General features: G+C 36.0%; 1 protein-coding gene across 1 annotated transcript in view; it reads right to left on the bottom strand.

Moving 5' to 3' along the window:
• Positions 1-20,487, bottom strand: part of LOC111155420 (ST18, C2H2C-type zinc finger) — a 112,973-nt gene that overhangs the window by 91,977 nt on the left and 509 nt on the right. Inside the window, exons 2-5 of the mRNA XM_022515563.1 lie at positions 12,677-12,827; positions 11,845-11,948; positions 5,395-5,449; positions 3,061-3,091 (exon numbers count right to left, since the gene is read on the bottom strand). Coding sequence (XP_022371271.1) covers positions 3,061-3,091; positions 5,395-5,449 — 86 coding nt within the window. The 5' untranslated portion in view covers positions 11,845-11,948; positions 12,677-12,827. The remainder of the gene's footprint in view (positions 1-3,060; positions 3,092-5,394; positions 5,450-11,844; positions 11,949-12,676; positions 12,828-20,487) is intronic.

Genomic DNA, 20,487 nt, shown 5'->3' with positions numbered 1-20,487 from the left:
CCTAATTAGAGGAAAGGGCTGGACTGGTGTAAAACATTTTGCCAATGCATGAGACAATTACCAATATTAGTAGATGCAATAGCATTCAGATCAGATTAAGGATAATAGTAATAAAAGAAAAGCAGAGATAATACAATGGTCATGATTTAGAAAGACATGAGAATGCCTTCTTGACATCACCTGTAACCTGAATTGTTTTGGAGGAAAGACTGGAAATGCTAATAAGGAATGTGATTAAAGGTGGGCCTGTGGTTATAAATTGCTTTTTTAATGGTGATGATAGTAGCTGACATAGAGTATAATAAGAAGATGAGAATGTCACTATCAATTTTTATTAGTGTCATGAACAATATACAGTATATTTAAATTAGCTTCATTTGTATAAGTATTTTTGTAAGTAGTAGGTCTAGAAGCAATAACATGTCCAATGCATTCTAAAAAGAAGAACTAAATAAAGTTGCCAATGTTCCCTAGAAAATGGCCATAACTTTTACACTGGGAAAAATGTGCCACATATCCTAAGATACTCAGAATTCAGGTGCACAAAAATTCTGGGTTCTAGAGCACAACAAATCTGCAGAATAAATTGGAGGAGCAATTGTAGCAAATGAATAAATTCATACAAAAATGTCAAAGACACTAAAAATACAACCTTCTATATAAATCGGAATGCTTTCCCAAGATTTACGTAGAATGATAGTTCAAGTCTACCCTTGAGTCAACTTAAATCATGTAAGAAACAATTTGGAATCTATTTGGCCTAAGCATGAATATTCTGTTGAAAGTAAGTAATTATAAAATTAAAAAATCAGTTAGTAATTTTTATAAACTTGTTCTTATTAAAGAAAAATAGGTGAATTGGGTTTGCTAGTGAATTTTCCCAGCAATTATCACCAGCTTTCTGAGTTGGTCTGATGACAAATTAGGTAAAATTGAATATCTGACAAAAAATAACTCATAGAGAATTAGGAAAATAGGAAATATTTTTACTTTTAATCATAACATCTTCTTTGTTCAAATTCCAGACACCTAAACTGTTGAAAAATAGGCCTTAAGGGTTAAAATATAGAATTTCAAAAATCCAGCTGCTGACAATATGAATAAGCCATTTCTTTTTAAATTGTATTCTAGATGAGTAGTATTGTGTATGAGAAAAGCATAGCTTGGGGGTTAAGAACCTGTCCTCAGTCAGAATTCTGGACTACTTACTAGCTGTATAATGTTGGACTAGTTATTTTCATTTTCTTCATCTGAAAATTGGAAAAACCATAGTTCCTACCTTATAAAGTTCTTGTGAAGATTAAATGAGACAGTAGCGTGACGAAGAATGCTTAAGAATGTCTGGTACACGACAAGACCTCAATATTCTATTAGTTTTATTGCAATTACTAAAGCTAACAGTGTGCTTAAATAGTAATCTCTATTTCTCCAAGAAGTTTATATTAGACATTTTTTTTCCTACAAAGTTGCTTCTCTCTGCTAATTCCTCCCTTTTCCTCTATGAATTACAGATTTCTCCTTAAGCCAAAACACACACTCATTCATTCCTTCAAAATTCTCTTTTCTTTTTAAGTTATTTTTCAAGACATATCACCAAAAGGCCCACTTCCCTTCCAAGAATGGTTTGAGTCCCTAAAAAGACTGATTGGAGACATAGTTATTTCAACAGTTGGGGAAGACCACGAGTTCCTGGGTACCCTGTTTTTGATTGGACCGCTAGGAAACTATTGATTAATAGGAAAACATCTCATGCACTTTAAGCCCTTGATCATTTTAAACTTCTCTTGATAATTCTATAGGGAACATAAAGTCTCCAAACAGGAATTTTAAATGAGAGAAGATTTAAAAACAAGTGATTAAGCAAGTCAGACACTTCATTCATTTAATCCTGTCCTGATATGTGGGTGCATTCTCCTTTCTGCTCAAGAAATTTAAAATGTAAAATGTAAACTTCTCAATCATGAAATTGAAAATATAAGCAGGACCGGGGATTCCCTACTAACAGATTTCCACAGAGAAGGGCATTAGCATGAAAGCTTGTACTCCATTCTGATAGATATGTATTCCACTAAATAAGTGTACCAAAACTGTGACAGAATGAATCCTCTGAAACATGGAAGTAACTAAGAGAGCCTTTTCTTCAGGAAATCACAGAACACAGTTGCCTGGAAAAATAGCCATGTAAACTGTTCATGGATACAGTGTAAATTTCAAAGTGTATCAAACGCTGTTATACAACTTCCTGTTTTCAAACATTTCCCTGAGGAACACATATAGACCATTGTTGTTTTCAGAAAGGTGGATTAAAAGGTTTGAGACTTGGTTTGCAATAGCAAATAAGGGACAAGGGACAAAGGATTCATCTTGCTCCTGACACAATTTCTCTAAAAAATATCACTTATACAAAATATGTATGTCAGCATGTGTTTCCTTTTAAAAATGTACTTTAAAAAAAAGATAAATTACGTCTTGAAAGAAACTCTGCAAAAACAAAACAAAACAAACTCCACAATTAATTGGGGTTTATTCTGCAAAACCTACTATGATGGAATTTCCATAACATTGTCCTAGGTACATTAATAGTCTCTAAGGTGAAAATGCATGGACACACCCACAAACCTACTATCTTCCAATGTCTACAGTTAAAAATTTATATGATAGAGTTATCTAATTATTTAAAACAAAAACTTGAGAACTTGGGACTTGGGTCATTTTTTAATCAGGCTCACAGATGGCAATTCAGTTCTTCACTCATCACCAGTGCACAAACCAACCACAGGCGAGGTATGGACACAAAAGTGGGCAAACACTCCATGGAGGGAAGTGGGAAACTACATTATAGCAAAATGTTGTGTTTTGTTATCAAAATGGGAGCCCTAATTGTTTTGAACCAATTACGGGTGGTTTCTCCCTTTCTCTTCTCCTCTGCAACATAGACAAATAAGCTTGTTGGCTTATTCCTCCTACTACCACAGGGATTCTCAGGTTTGAAATGTACAAAAACCTTCTAATAATTAAAGCCAACTGATACTAGAAAAAGTAACATGGGACAAATCTTACCTGAGCTCCTGAATTAGAGAATCTATTGGCACTGTTGACAAAAAGAAAGAAAAATCAGTTTAGTTTTGAAAACTGTATGACTGAAACTTTTCACCCATCTAAAAATAATGACCAATAAATGGTTAATACAGACCCCACTTAACTTCCTATTGGGTAGGAATAGGATCATTTCTGGTTCTGGTTCTTTGGAGTGAATACCAGTGGGTAGATGAATATGGTCCAGAACAGATGATTCAGGATTGAGTGCCTTAGATGACTCTGGGACCTTGCATTAATGGATTTGATTTTCCAAATACAAATATCTGTCTTTAAAAATTCATTGAAAACTTACAAGAACATGAAGGACTTGAATTATTTTTAAATCAATTTTATTGTTCATATGAAATGTTTCAAAATAATCCTAAGATGACACTTTTATTGATATTAGACAAGTATTTATACAAAATGGAAAGTTTTACTAAGTGGATGCATCCCAAGATAATATTCCATAAATTTCATATGTATAGAAAGAGGAAAATATGCTTTAGCCATGTTAATATCAACATGGTTTTAAAAATAAGAATCTTGTAAAAAAAAAAAAGCTTTGATTTTTTTCTGACAAGTGATGGGAATTAAAGAAGTTCATGTTTATAAATACCTGCCTACACAAGGATAAGCAGCATATTGAGAAAGACAACAGGTGGTTTTAAAGATTACTCATGACACACGAGAAACAGTTGTTTCATTTCTAGAAGAACATTTTGGCTCTATTTAAGGGTGTATATTATGTGCCAAAAGAATTCAAAGTACAAAAAGAATTGCAAATTAAAAGACCCACATTTAAAAGTATGCTAGAATAGTGTGCTTTTAGAAGTCAAAAGAAGGGATTCATATTCAAACACAGTCCCTAGAATGCTGGTATTTATGGCAGATGCAAGTTTATCCTAAATAACAATGCAAATCATTTTTTTTCCTTCAACTTGTATTCTATTGAGAAGTTTGCGGCATAAAAATTTAATGTTTAGAACTACTGCATTCCGGGCGCCTGGGTGGCTCAGTGGGTTAAGCCTCTGCCTTCGGCTCAGGTCGTGATCTCAGGATCCTGGGATCCAGCCCCGCATCAGGCTCTCTGCTCAGCAGGGAGCCTGCTTCCTCCTCTCTCTCTCTCTGCCTGCCTCTCTGCATACTTGGGGTCTCTGTCTGTCAAATAAATAAATAAAATCTTTAAAAAAAAAAAAAAAGAACTACTGCATTCCAAATATTGGGATATATGATGTAATTACTTTAAATATAACTTGAAGTAAAACGGGGTACTACCATGGTATGAAACTACTGTTTGGATAAAGAAAATTCCTGCATCTTGTAAAGCATTATTCTGCTTTTTGGCTGTCATAGCTAATGATTTTTACTGAGATGGTTATATTTTAACTGAAAAAAAATCATCCTGGAATTTATTGAAAATTTTGGGATTCTGGACTTTACTCAAACAGGCATTATTTACCTTGACTACAAATAGAAACATAGCTAAGGAAAGCATTTCATCTGATTAGCCCACTTTCAACAGTAAATCTCAAAAACCCTTCCTTAGCAAGGCTGACTGGGAGAAGAGTCAGGTGGGGAATGGCTATCCAGAGTGTTTTCAGAGGCTATGGTGAAACTACAGTTTTCCATTTAGTATTAAGGGTCACAAAAATATAGCTAATTATAATAAAAGTTATTTTCCTTAAGGGGTATTATTGCCAGTCAATCCTGTTTTCCAGATGTTTAGATCATCAAGGGCCTGTTTATATTTCAATATTACATTACCATCTGTTGGTTACAAAAAGAGAAGGATAACCAGCAAGTTAAACCTTTCAAACATTACTTTGCGGAGCTGCCGGAAATTCCCAGCAGGGACAGGCAAAAAACAAACATCATCATTTTACTCGAACTAAGTTTAGATTGGGAGCCACTAAACCAGATAACATAAAAATCAAAATCTGCTTTGGCAATAAACTAACAATTCTGTCTTTTCCCTTGGCTGTTAAAGGTCACTTCAATAATTTGGAGGTCTCCATGAAGCATTCTTCCCTTGCTGACCCTTATGTTGTTTTGCAGGATGTTTTAAATCTACTCATGATTGCCATTTTGTAAAAATTAGCATCACACATCATTGGGACTTTTCTGAGTCCTTTAGCTCCTGGTTCATAATATTTTGCCTCTCAATGCCATGATCCAATGTCCTAGCTTGATTTAAAAAAAGAAGCCCTGAGGAAGTTGTAATGATTCTAACTACACATTAGGGACTGAGTACTGGAACTCCCATATTTCATGGTGTGGTGGGCACGGTGTCATGGAACCTGCTTGCTAACTCACCCTTGGTTCCTTTAGAGCGGGTACGCAGTGTTTTATCTTCAGCCTCTGCATCCATCTGTAACATGAACACAAAGTCCTGAGGTCATTCCTTTGACATTGACCAAATTACAAAAACAAGTCCTTGACAGTTCTGAAGGTCATAATGAAAAACAGAGTAGTCCTCCACGCTCTTGAATAGCACCCTGCCTCAGCAGGTAAGTAGCTGAGACTGCTCTTGCAGTCCATGAGTTTTGGAAATACTTTTATAGATGCTGAAACCAGAGGGAACAGTGAGAAGAGGGCAGATGTCCTTGTCCATAAGTGTTTGCTAGCAATTCAAACACTTCTGGCATTACAAAAATTGGGAAAAAAAAAAAAAAAGGATTGTCTGATTAACAGTGGTTGTAAAGTAGACAAAACCTCAAATGCCAAACCAAAAGGTTTCAGACTAATTTACTAAAACCTGCTTCTAAAGCAATGTGCTTTCTTTTCAGGTGTGGAAGTTTTTAACATATTTTTACTAGACCTTGTCTGATATGTACCTCTCTCTACTTCAGGAAAAGTAATCCCCTGTGTAAAAAAGCAACATGAAGGCCAATCACTGAAATGCCCCCATTTCAAAATACCACTGGAAATGTTAATCATCAAATGACATACATTTACTCCCAGAATTCCAGAATAAATATTGGTTCTAATCATGCAAAGCTCTGAGGAAAGTGAAATTTGAGTGCTGCATGTGTCTGCATCAAACTCCCTAAAATATCATTACCTAATATCTTAAATGTAATCAAATAAACTATTGAAAGAATAGAAAGACTTTAAAAAGCCTGCTGTTTTTGTCCCTCTGGAGATAGTCAGACATGACTACTCCCATCGTTTTCACTAGAATCTTCCAACAATGTCTAGTTTAATTCACCTTTGCACATTATCAGAAGGAATCCTTAAACAGTGAGAAGTTATTTTGCTTGAAAATGAGAAGCAGGCAGAAGGTGCTGTCTGTGGTGCCCATCCTTAAATCCTGACATAGCGTGTATGTGGTATGACTGCAATGGTAATGGGAGGCGCATCTCTGCTCTCAGGCTGAGTTGTGATTGAAGGCACTGACCTGCCATAGACTTATAATAGGGGAGCAGGTGTGGCAATGATGGACTTTAATTTCCTTTAATAAACCTTTTATGTGCCACACTTTTACTGCCATTCGACGCTCTCCAAGGTCCTGCACATAATAGGTTCATTACTTTTGATTACCATAGTCTATTGAGACAAACAACTCCAGAACACACTATATATTATGTTCAGTTAAACCAATATAGACTATTTATCCATTGTGCATTTTTTCACCTGCAACACTACAGACAAAATTAACGACAGCTCTTGTAAGCTAAAACTATTAAAACCACCAGTACTCTTTTGTCATCATTTCATAATAAACACCACACCAATCTCTGAACTGTTTTTTAAATTAGCAAACAAAAAGTGTTCACTGCTTTTGCTAAGCTGCAGTCGCTTTAGTCTAAATAAAATGGTCCATCATTATGAATATTTTAAAACTACATAATAAGAGGAAACAACAATAAAACAGAGGTGATTTTTTTTCCTGTAGATTTTCCTTCTTTTAAAACCACATGAATTTATGACAGATGCGACACTGCCTAGGATTAAAATGGCTTGGTTTACTCAGGATGGTGAGCACTGCTTTGTGAAATCCTCCTCCTCCATGAGTATCTCTGTTGCATATAAAGTGGCTCAACTCAAGCAAACTCCCCTCCATGTGTTAAATGAGTAACTCGGTTAAGAGAGATCAGTAGCAGGAGGATTAAAACAATGAAAAACACGAACTATTTCTGAGGAGACTACTCCCGTGGGTGAGTAGCAACTCAACACAACTCTAATATTTTCCTGCCACACAGGTGCTATGAGCTCTCCCTAACCAATGTGAAAAATCTCTCCTGAAAGGCAAGTGAAGATTAAACTCCATGAGTTTCTTTACCAAAACTGAAATGCAGGTTGCAAACAGTGCCAGCAGGTACATATAAAAGTTTTAGAAACCTACTTAAATGTAACCTTCCTTATAAAAGCTTTAAGACTAATTCCATTTTGCAATTCAGTTATTCCCTTGGACCTGACGGGTCTGCAGCCACCCCATGAGCTGCCTCCCCATTAAAGTCATTGGAAGGAATGCATAAATATTCATGGACCTCTGCTTGATTATGCTTGGAATGCTAGTCTCATAATTGCATTTTGTGGTGCTATTGTCCTCTTGGTGGTACAGCATATATATCCTATGTAAACATTTTAAAGACTGGTAACTCATTCATAAAGCTAAGTTTTCAAATTTAACTTGTGAGCCGAGTTATATGAGTGAAATGGATTGAGATCATAATATATAATCCATCGATTTCAAATTCTCTCTCTGTTTCACAACCAAAGAACAATAGAAGTTACTAAGTTCAGTGTCGACTCATGTCTGATAGTTCATTGAGGAATAAGAAGATCAGATACATAAAGCAATGTGCTTTCTTTTCAGGGGTGGAAGTTTTTAACATTCATGAGATGGCTTGCTCTCCTGACAGATCTCAATCTGAAGATAAGACTTTGTTTTCTAAAACCTTATATATGGGAGGAGAAATTTCTAACTATTCTTTTATATGGACTATTTTTGTGGATTTTAATAAACTCCCAATAATTGGACTTAATTTTTGTAAAATCAAACTTCATATTCAGTGAGTACCTTTTGCTGGGAATGGTGCATTAAAGAGATTTCTACCTCAGTGCATGGGGTAAGTGTGGCAGGGCAGGGGTAGGGGTGAAATTCCCACTCATTAAACTTCTTCCAGACCTATAGAGAAGGCCCATGGCTATGGCATGATTCAGGAGACTGACCTAACTAATACATGCTACAATATGGGAAACTACACTTCTCGCTGGGAACATTTTTTTTTTTTTTTCTGTTGTAAGAGGAGACTTGATCATTTTTACTGCGGAAGTCCCAAATGCTATTGACAAGTCTCCAATGAATCTGGCAAATCTTAATGAGTCATTTCCTTTCTCAAAACAGAGATCTGATTTCCTTTAAAAAAAAAACAAAACTGTCCTTCTTCAGGTTTCTTAGAACCTTTGTTTATCTCATTTTGTTGTTTATGAATGGGAACAAGTCAAGATATTTTCTGGGATTCCTATAATGGGTTCTTCCTGGCTCTGATAATCTACTTCTCAATAGAGATAAAATATTAAAAATACGCTTTGCCATTTGTTTTTCCTGATCTGAAACTACTTTAAGAAAATTCACCTAGCCTACAAGTATGAAGATTTTTTTTTTAAGAATTTATTTATTTGACAGAGAGAGATCACAAGTAGGCAGAGAGGCAGGCAGAGAGAGAGAAGGAAGCAGGCCCCCTGCCAAGCAGAGAGCCTGATACGGGACTCGATCCCAGAACCCTGAGATCATGACCTGAGTCGAAGGCAGAGGCTTAAACCACTGAGCCACCCAGGTGCCCCAAGTATGAAGATTTGTATGTACAAATATGAAAAGGAGAAAAAAGTGGTTCTTACCTGGTATTCATAATAAAGCCATGAAAAAAAATTTACAAGATTTCATTCTCTGGGAAGAGGAGTTAATATGAGGAGAAATGGCAAGAGGGAAAGAAACTTATGAGATAAAGAAGGCAAAGAAGTGAAACTTGCAGGAAGGATACGCAAGATCCAATAAGAAGTAAGTAGATAGGCAATGAAGAAGAAAAATGAACATAAAAATGAAATTTAACTACTTAGTTGAATTTGGAAACCTGTTACTTAACATCCTTATATACTTGCAACCCTATATACAGGTACCCATTGGAAATTCCTAGTTGCTTTTACTTGATCATATTTTCTTACTGGCCCTCACATCAGGGGCAATCAGCAGATCTCCTGTCCACATCACCCAGTATATAGATCGGGAGCCTTCCTCTGAGCTGAAGAGAAAGTCCTGAAATTGTTGGTTTGTAGAAAGGAGAGCCTCAAGGAACAGGACACAAAGTTTATAAAATCAATTTTGTTTTCAGTCACACAAACAAATTACTGCTATGTGAGGAAATTTAGTTCCCTTTGATTTTATTTTTCACTCAAAATCCTACTTTAACCTAATGGTAAAAAAAAAAAAAATTCTCCAATAAATATTTAATCATTTCTTAAAAACTGGATAAAAAATATCTTTTGGTGATATTGAAGTTTTATTTTTCCTTTCAATAGAACTATAGACACTGGTGTCCTAGATAGATAGATAGATAGATAGATGATAGATAGATGGATACAAATACGTATGAGTAATCTTGAATTTGTTACATTAATACAAAAAGCCATAGTGATCATAACATTTTGAGCACAACTTCTCAAAATCCTGATACAATTAAACTTCATACTCTACTTACACATAATCTTATGATGGTAGCTACCTTAATTTGAGAAGTCCTTCATATACACTCAACTTGCAATAATTTCCATTTATAACAAGATTTCATTCTGTTTCCCTCCTCAGAGCTTTGGACTGGCAATGCATTTTTGTAGGTTGTGCCACATGACTCTTGTTAGATGTCATTTCAATCCCAGGGAACACGTGGCAATGGAGAGAGGAAGCTCTATGGCTGCTGAGAAGAGGTCCTGGGGTCCTCTCCATGAGGAGCCTTTTATCCTCAGTGGATGCTTCCTTTACAAAATTCAGTTTTAAAAAAAAATAACAAAGAGAAACTCAGGAAGTTGGAAAGGGCTAAACCCAGAAAATGAAACAACTGGAGGATGCCAGTATCTTAGAATGAAATTTGGCCAGATTGAAGAACAAAGAACCTTACACTGAGTGCCCTTTCTTTTGTGGATTCTGGCATCATTTTCTTTTAAATACAGGTTTGGATCAGCCCAAAGCGGCAACAAAAGCTGTCTCCCTCTTATACAGGGAATGGATGGGGAACATGAGTTCTAATACTAAAAGAATAGTTTTCTTGTTGAGAGAATATTGAGATGGAATGTTCAAGTATTTGTTTTCTCTCTTTTAACCCTCTTTTTTCTTTTCTGGTTTTCTTTTCATATGTTTCTTATTTGCTCAGAGAGAGGACATCAAAAAATGAATTTTTAAAAAATGTAAACTAATAAAAACTGTTTTTTGCATCATTCAAGATACCATGTTAATTTTCTCTACCTTCTCTAAATCCCTTATTCTAGATAAAATGAAAATTTTCTGAATCTTTTATCTTTATCCCTGATTCCAACTCCCTGTTCCTACTTATATGTTTCTTATTATACTACCTTTGGTTCTGCACAGAAAGCTAAGGAATAGAATGATGTGTCCCCTTTAGATTTAGAATACCTCTCTTGTCTGCTCTAATCTTTCCCACCCTGACAAAAACTACACCTAAGGAAGAGACAGACTTAGTCCACCATCAGAGCAAGTACAGTTCTCTGGAAAACTCTTCTTTCTGAAAGCCAATTTCATTCCCATTCCCCTTAGAGGAAGTGATTCTCACAGGGATTTCCAGAGTCACTTGGAAATGCACTCCAGTAAAAGAAATCTTCGACCTGACACAAGCTTGTGTAGCTTTATAAGGAAGTTTGTCTATTTTGAGTTTCATTTTTCATTTCTGAGTTGTCACTGCTTTGTCGACTTCATCCTGTAACTTCACACAACTGGCAAAGCTGAATATAAACCAAAGCCATATGTTTGTGTCCTTTTGCCAAACGACTCCAGCAAATAGTTCTATTATTCCCTTAGGTAGCCAACGTGTGCCAAGGATTTCTATTAGTCGCTGTACCACGGCCTCTGAGTCACAGCTTTGTGATATAAGGGGGCAATCGCCAGCTTTATGTTTTAGGAGACTTTTTGTGTATTTTTTTTAATATGCCCGGTTTAAAGACAACTTGGGTTAAATAATACCCTAAAAGGGCCTTAAGAATTTTTTTTCTTACTGATATATTAAGATGTATGTGTACAAATATGTAATTGTTAGAAGACAAGCTACTTCATATAGAGATAAATTATTTTTAATAGGTTTTTCCCAAGGACAACTTAATTCTTTACTTTCCAGTGTTTGTAGGAATTAACTTCAGAATTCATCTACAGTGCTTTTAAAAACAGGCTTTTAAACTATCTCACGTATTTATTCTTAATTGATTCTTCAGTAAACTAATTTCTAATACAAATGAATTTAAATGTATTTTTAAAGACAATTTTAATGCTGAAGCTTTCTTTTAGGGTAAACATGTATGAATAAATAATATAAACCAATCAATATGCAAAAGGACTCTACCTGTTTAATATTATTAAATATTAAAATGATCATGCTTCTGATAAAAATCCCAATTCCAAATTCAGCACTAACAATAAATTTCTTTCAAAGCAAATCCACCAAGTGCTGTTATAAAGGAGAGCTTTTATATAAATGCTTTGATTGGATACATTTTATTTCAACATATTCTCCTTTTTAACACAAAATGTTGCCTTACCTCCCTTTTTCTTCAGGTAACTTGTCTGCCAACTTGGTTTGCCCTGCTCTGTCAAAGTGACAAAATTTCTTTGTCCACCTCAGTGAGAAGTCCTTAAATTCATTCTATTAAGATCAAAATAAAAAGAAGGAAAGAGTATCAAATTAAACAGAAGATCAGTAGTAAAAATTAAGTGAACAATAATGCATTGACACTTTTACCTGTAATCTGGATGGGCTTTACCATAGAGAGAAAGAAAAATTGTATACTACAATATCAATGAGAAAAAGACTTTTATATTTTTAAAGGTAGTCAAATTCATTCTGGTCTTAATTACTAAACTATATATGTATATATTATGTCTTCAATTTGGTAGGGAAATTGGATAGTATTATCTACTAGTATTTGTACTATTATCATTAGTATTTTTACTTTTAACCACGAAAAGAAGAAGTTCACACAAGATTTGGAAAGTACTCTACTCAATATATCACAAAAGACAGGTTCAAAATTCATCCTGTTCTTGTTTAGAACTCTCTTGAATGAGACTTTCATATAATGCTTGTAATGCTTTTGGCCAATATTTTAACTTGCTTTCCATAGACACGATTTACCCTTGTTTTACTTTGCATTCAGACATACCACACAGAGCTGCTTCACCTCTATTTTGTCCCAGGAATGGGAAGAGAATCTGTCTTCAGACCATTTGGCCCTTGAGAGGAAACTTTGAAATTCAGCATAGTACATTCAGCATCCTAGAGCAGGACTATTTATACAAATATCACGTATATCAATGCACATCTAAAATGTGTATATCTGGCAGTTCTGGTATTTTAAAACACAAGCTACCAACCTTCCTTGCAGAAGATTTCTATCTTCCTGTATTTTACCCCTTGCAGTAGATTGAAGTGCGTGGCTTTTTAACCATAGATTTCTGTATTGCTTGTAAGCTTTGACCAGACATTAAGCAGATCTTCTTCAACTCAAGTCATCAACTGTAGTTCCTGGGGAAAATAGGTATAAAACTCTATCAAGTGATAGAGCAGATTATTGAACATGATGTCAGAATTGGAAAGGGGCACAGGAGCTTGGGAATTCTTAGTTTGTGTTTGAGTGCAACTGGGGAAAAAAAAAAAAGTCATTCTGTACAAATGGCATTTGGCTGATTCTACTTCACTCTCAGTTCAGAAAGAGTCCCGAAGCTTTCCACCTGCCTATTCCCTTTTGTTTGCCACACTCTAACCTAAAACAAAAGATCCTGGAAAACAGTCACACTGGTGAGCAAAGCTCTTTCTAAATCCTGAAAGTAATGGCTTTTTGTCTAATACCCTATCGTGTTATGTATTTATTAGCAATACATTTTCCATTTATTTTCTCAAAGATTGCCAATAAAGAACTGAATCACATAAGGGAGTAGCTGTAAACCCTCTGAGTTCCCTAATGTCAAACTCATTAGCATCCGAATAAGCACACAGCAGCACATCATCTGCACAATTGCAATTTTTTACTACTTTTAATAGCGTTTCTCAAAGGGCTCATTTTCAACTTTCTTCAGTGGTTAGTTGGTTCTCAGGGGAAAAGTAGCTTCCTGACGCTTGCAGCTTCCACTCAACAACCCGGCCGTTTGCTGTCAGATGCATCAGCCCTCTGCCCTAACCCCATCTGCTGTCTCTCCCCTCCCTAGGGAGGAGAGTTAAGGCAGCACAGCTGAGATCAACTTGGAGAAGTGCACAGAGGGCGCCAGCAAAATATAAGTTTAGAAATATGATTTGACACAAAGGGGTTTGAGAAGTCCAAGTACACCAAAATACAAATGGGAAATTCAAGCCCTTTAGAGGCTCCCCATCCCATGTGTCTATCATTAATAACTCCACCCCCAGGCCCCCCTCCAACCCCGCTTTTTGGAAATGCACTCTTGGCTGCTACCAAAAGGAATCTTCCACAGAAATTGGTTCCCTCTGTTCCTTACATGTGTCCTATTAGTACAGCGAGAGAATACCTTTAAAAACCCACTTTTATTAACTGCCATACTTCAGTCTCTTTCACTGATCTTGAATCATTTTGTAAAACTTCAGGACTTACTAATATATTCATAGAAAACAGACATTCTAGAACTGTTAAGACTTGGAATCTTGACCAAGTTCCCACAACTGGCAAGACCATTAGTTCTAGCCCCACTACTAGGATGAACACTTTTTCATTAAAGCTCACATTTTTATGAAACAGCAATCTTAAAAGATAAAACCAGATGACAATTACCAAAGTGTTAGTAGCCTAATGGGCTACACGGTCCTCAAATGTGCTGTCTAATTAAGACATGGCTTTACTTGTTAAATGGAGTCATCACAAAGTACTTCATTTGTCTGCTTTACTATATGCCAATAATTAGGGCCTCTCAGTTCTTTACAGCTGCTTCATGGGTGACTACTTACTTCTGAAAAAGACAGTTCCTTCAACCAATGATGCATTAGAATGAATCTGCTGTGTTATTTTTTAAAAGGGTATACCTGACTATGTTCTATTGGAGGTCTGGGGGCGGGAGGGAGTGAATGACCTAAAGTGATATGATGTGTATATCAGTTGTATCCTTAAAGAGAAAACCACAGATGTATTTGTGGTTCCAAAAAACACAATATATTTTTTTTTTAAATCCTCTGAACTACACTCAAAGTAAAAAATCTAATGATAGAGCTAATAAATTTAATAAGAAAGGTATGTCACACTTGTAGCCCTTTAACTAATAACTAAAAGGAGCTCACCACAACCACCAATCTCTTTGGAATTTCTCACCAATGGAACCAGAGTGTTGTATTTCAGTCAGGATGGAATGTATGGCAGGATCTTCTCGGAAGTTTAAAATGTTAATACAGGCTGCAGAGACCACTCTCAGAGTTAGTTTCTTAAAGAGTAAGATAAAAACAGAAGAATGCCAGCATATTTACCCTAGCACTGCTATCCTTTGAGGCCATGTCTCCACAACTTCTAACAGTCTTAATCTCCTAACCATTTTTCAAAGATTAAAATCTTCAACAATTGTTCATCAGGTAGAATGATGAGAAAGGAGGGGGTAAGGTTATCCTGGCTCAGTTTACTTTTTTGAATGCTAAAGCAAGTCCTTTACAGTCTATAGTTTCCAAGTTTATTTTTATATGAATCGGCAGTTGTTTTAACTTAGAGTCACATTTTGTAGAAACCTTAATGATAACCTGGACAATCAAGTTCCTTATTTTCTCAGTTGCCATGTAGCTCCATTAAATGTCTAATGAAACTCCAAACCCCCTACTTTTGAATTTCTAATCAATGAACTATAGAATTGATTTTTCTGTCATAGTTAGAGATTGCATATATAAAAATTGGCACATAAAAATTATGTCAGCCTATCGCCAATGTATATTTACGTTGTCAAAGACAGACGGCTTTCTTCTGCCTAACTCTCCAGGTTGATATTAGGGGATATGCTTCGTTGGCTGGAGCCAATGAAGAGAAGTAGTGAGTTTCTTTTAAGTTGGTTTAGGAAAAGAAAAATACTGTTTATTGGCCACAAGCTTTACTTTTACCATCAGCCTCTATTCAACTCCTGATCACAGCAGTGGTAGAGAAAAGAGCTTCAGCAAAACTGATACTACTCTGCAGGAAAACCAGCTCCTTTGGCAAATTGGGTCAATGGTATTGCTTACTTTCAGGGAGAATGTCTGGATTTTCAATCATTACATATTCAACAAGACTGATTCTTTGATATTGGCAATGAAATCGCCTTTCATGATCCATTTTGAACAGTTTTTTGCTTCCCTGACTGATGACTGAAGTTCAAATACTCAAAAAAAAAAAAAAAAAAAAAAGCCTTCTTGTTATTCAGCAGAGTTTGTCATTTTAAAAGAATAAAAATAAGATTTGTCAATGTACAAAATTTCCATGAATGGATTTAATTGATTTTTACTGGTTTGCCTGGCTTTTTGAAATCTCTGTCCTCTAGAATCTTTCAAGGAATTTTAAGTACAAGGAGTGCTATGGCAACTCTGATCTCCTCCCAGAAAATGCAATTTTTGCTTTGCAAATTACTGAAGTCATACAGAGCATCAAAATAACTTCTGGTTTCCACTGTGATAGATATGAAGTAATTGTACTTGTACCAGCAGTCACTATAGTATTTGTATTTGTCCTTCCAGTACAGGCAAAAATTAAACACAAGCCTCTTCTCCTTGAACTAGAAAGCAATGCCAAAAACTTGTGCAACACCCATATTTCTCCCTGCAAGAGGATTTAACTTTCACCTGATTTAAGTAACAAAATAGCCCTCAAAGATACTTAAAGCCTTGCCGCAATTAACATAACTGCATTTAGATGCCATTCATGACTGATAATTCCAACACCTTGTGGGAAAAAAAAAAGTTGCATGCTGTAAACATTATAAACATATTCAAATAAGCTTAACACAATCTGCCATGCTTATTTCTGCCTAGATCATGGACCAGCGAAATGGTTAATGCAAATGGATTTATAATTTGCTTTGGGGGGCCAGTTTCTTCTCCTTATTTATTAGCCCAGCTGATGGGGCAGATTTGATGAGGCACTTCTGGAATAATTGAGTCATCACACAAAGAAGGCTGCTAGCATTCAGAGTGGTTTTATCAGCGGCAAGCAGGCCTGATTACTGACAATTACACTCTGATCCGGTGATGGAGGAGAAAGAGCCAACGAGTGGGAAATGTCCGTGTTTCTATCCAGGAATAATTTCTACATTCATTTTACATGCTAAGTGTTTCCTATCTCTGCATAATAAACTGTAAACAGGAATAGATGGCACAATGTCCCTTAATATTTCCTGGTAATGAAGACACAAATGTACAGTGAGTGCTGATAAATATAGATGAAACATAAGCTATTCTCCTAGTCTGTATTGTTACCTTTAAAACAAATGCATTTTTGTGGTAAAAGCATAATCATAGCTAATGCAAAAAAATGACAGAAGATTGAAACTGTCCTTGTAACTACATAGAAACTTTGTAAAAGTCCTGTTAATCACTGCTGCTTTAAAGGCTCAGGAGCTGAAGGTGAGATACTTGAAACCACATCATTTTGTTTCTCAACAGTCAACTGTGAAGAACTCCTTGGGCAAACACAGCAGAGGACAACGCCGAAAGTGACCTCCGTTAGCACTCCGAGAGAGCACATCTCAACGCAACACTGAGAAAACAATGAAGCTGGCACAAAGAGACTTCTTCACCAGCATGGGCTTCCACTTCCCCTCCATCAGGCCTTTCGACAAAATGTTAGCCCCAAGATTGTATGCTCTGCCCTGTAAAGCATCTAGAAGATGGCACCGCCATCTTCTAAAATGGCATTTTTAACCACTTGTTTTATTGGATGGTTTATTAAGGTAACACCTTGAGCAAAAATATATCTCATAGGGATATCTTATTAAGCTAGCTTTCCCTCTGACTCAAAATCTCATTCAAATGCCCAGAGAAAGGAAGTGTTCATATTTCTTAATGAGCTGCTATACATTTAAGTGGGACAAAGTTTAATTTCCTGTAATATCAAGAGTTTCCTCTTTTAAAAGCCAATCAGGTGCAAAGTTCCCCATAATGAAGCTGCTTGGATCTGTTTGCTTCATCTTTTTTCTAAAGCTCCTTCCTGACTGCCAAAGAAATAAAAGTTATCCTCTGTTCTCCTGTGGTAACTATGGAAACTCTGTTTTATTAAACTAACCACTTAACTTCAAGGCTTGTGTTGCAACACTGGATGTGCTATTTTGAGTAACTATACTAAATAATCTTATAATGTCAAAACATTTGTAATAAAGTTCAAAGAGCACTTGTTGATTCAAAAATCAGAATTTTTATTATGTAAAGGGAAATTTCTCTACTTAGTCTATTTTACTATATAGATTGTTACACAGTATGCTTGATATTTAGGCTTAGACATTTTTCATTTTCCTGATCCATTTTAAAGAGATTTTTAGATTTTTTTTCTAGCAAGTCTGCTGTTTTTCCCAACAGTAACTATTTTTCATAAATATCTTCACCATATTCTGTAAATTTAAATTAAAAGAATAAGGTCATTTATCTTCATCACCTGACTACTAAAAATAGAATAGGAGAATCTACTGAAACTTACCAAAAAAAATTGACATGAGCCTCAATTGTTGAGGCCAATGGCACATTGGATTTTTGCAGAATGACCTTGGATTTTATTCTCAATGCAATGCTTAATTTAAACAGATTCTTTTAATAAAAGTATCCTTCTAAAAAATTTAGTTATTACTGGTTTAATGCACATTTATTGAACATCAACCAATGGATTGCTCCATGCCAAACAGTGAGCATGTAAAGATATATGAAGTGCAACTCTTGTCGTCACAAGTACAAACCAGGCAATTGAGGATTCCAGTGAGATGTGGAAAGCCTAATTATTGAGGGAGGCAGAGGCACAGTGGGACCAGATTGGATAAGCTTGTAGAAAATGATGTTTCCTCAAGAATTCATCCCTAGAGAGATTTAGAGAACTTTGACTAAAATAAATAAATGTCCCAAAGGTCAATTGGAAAGATACAAATAGTTGAAATTGTAGTTGGCCTGGCTGACCATGTATTAAAGCCATATTTTTCTATAGTTACATAAGGGTCAAAGGAGACTTGATGGTCAAAATTAAATAGCTAAAATTAAGAGACTGGATGGTCAAAATTAAATAATTAAAATTAAATGCTTAGAATCTGTTCATTTGTAACTTTCCAAGGAACTTTCCCCTTCAGTGTCAGAACTGCAAACTCTTTCTGCAAAAAAGTGATTTGTCACTCATGTAGTGGATTAAGTGAGAGCATCTCACAGAACTCTGGATCCCAGTAGGGTTTTGATGGAACCTTCATCTTGATTTCTCTGTTGTGCCTGATATTACCTCACTCACGTCCATCTGATCTTCTCCATGCCAGTATAGCTCATGGAAGTGAGAGGCTGTGCCTTACTGTCCTTTCACTATAACGTAATGCTGTGGACAGAGTAGGTGCTCAATACAGGGTTATTGAATTAAGTAAGCCAAAAATAATACTCTTCTGACGCTTGAGATAGTGTTCTATAAATTGTATTTTAATACAAAACATCCCAGACGCATAGCGTCTGGGACTCTATAGATTTTTGTCTGACTGCTATGCCAGCTAAGGAGACTTTACACTTTTGTCTTCCCCTAAGTTGAAATGTCAGATCCCCAAATGCAAAGGAGAACAAGCATGAAATGTAATGGAATTTATGGCCAGATTTTCCCTAATGTCTACTTTTATCGAATTTATATGAAAAATTATAGTTTATGATTTAAATTGGCCCTTTTGTGAGAATAAAAGCCAAAGATAAAATTAGAATATAGTCTTTTTTTTTTTTTTCAAATTTGGCAAGAAAACCGTCTAGGAAGATCTCTAATTTGTTTAAACTAGATCCAGTTCCTAGTTTTTAATCCCTCACTTTTCTTACTTGTAATGTGCCAGAATGTCCTGACTATTATGCACTCAAACATTTTATTTTAACCAAGGTTTATTCATATGCTGTAAATTGAAGACTTGTTTTGGAGGTAAGATGGCACTCGCCACAAGGAAAGACAAAAGTAATCTACTATTTTTATCAAAATAGTAAAGTGACAAAGTGCTTTCTAAATAAATTTAGCTCACCTTTACTGCAGTCTTACCAAGTGACAGGGACTAGTGTGAGTACTCACAAGCACTTTTCCTTAGTCATCATGATGGGTCTATAAGGAGGTATTAGCAGTTGTACATGTGAAGAAAGGAAACCAAGTGAGCTCACTACCTTACCCAGTGTTCACACAGGTAGCAGGAGGTAGAACCAGACTCCACATGATAACCGTCTGCTTTTAAGCATTGGGCTCAGCATACTTTGGGACTGTCAGATCAGCTTTCTTTCTGCAGCAGGAACCTTGCCTTCCATCCACTGACATTCCACTCTACTCGCCTTTACTCAGTAAAACACAGTCTCACTAAACACTCCAATAAAGCTATGTATTCATTTGCACCTTGAATGATACACTGTGTTTACAAAAATATCATGTGGAGAAGTGTGTGCGTGTGTGTGTGTGTGTGTGTAGGACGGGTTTTGTGGGGGGGGTGTGGCAAAGTGAAAGATGGAATTCTCAGAGTTGGTGGTAAACATCTCTAGGATCTAAAAATGAATATTCTAACTTCTAAAGACTGTATCAGTCTTGGTCTTTTGAGAAATTTTTTCTCCTCTTTGTTCACACACAGGAAAGTCTTCACTGGATTTATATTTCCAGCTGTAAAATGTATCCCATCTACTGGGTGTCTCATCTGCTGTATTAGTTATTTATTGCTGCTGTAACAAATTTCTAAAAATTTAAGGACTTAAAACAACACAAATATATTCTCTTATGGCTCTGTAGGCCCACAGTCTGGTACACTCTCACTAGGCTAAAACCAAATCAGGCTGCACTCCTTTCTGGAGGCAGAAAGAATTCATTTCCTTGCTCATTTGGGCTGTTGGCAGACTCCAGTTCCTTGCTGTTACAGGACTGAGGTCCCTGTTTTCTTGCTGGCTGTAAACTGAGAGCCGTTCCATTTTCAGTTTCTAGAGGTGGCTGAATTCCTTGGCTCATGGCTCTGTTCCTCTGTCTTCAAAGCCAGCAATGGTGGGTTGAGTTGAGTTTTTC

This window comes from Enhydra lutris, unplaced genomic scaffold (assembly GCF_002288905.1).
Source record: "Enhydra lutris kenyoni isolate GAN:26980312 unplaced genomic scaffold, ASM228890v2 scaffoldscaffold41, whole genome shotgun sequence".
Classification (NCBI taxonomy): domain Eukaryota; kingdom Metazoa; phylum Chordata; class Mammalia; order Carnivora; family Mustelidae; genus Enhydra; species Enhydra lutris.
Note: the sequence above shows the minus strand (reverse complement) of the source record. Positions and strands in the feature narration are given on the sequence as shown.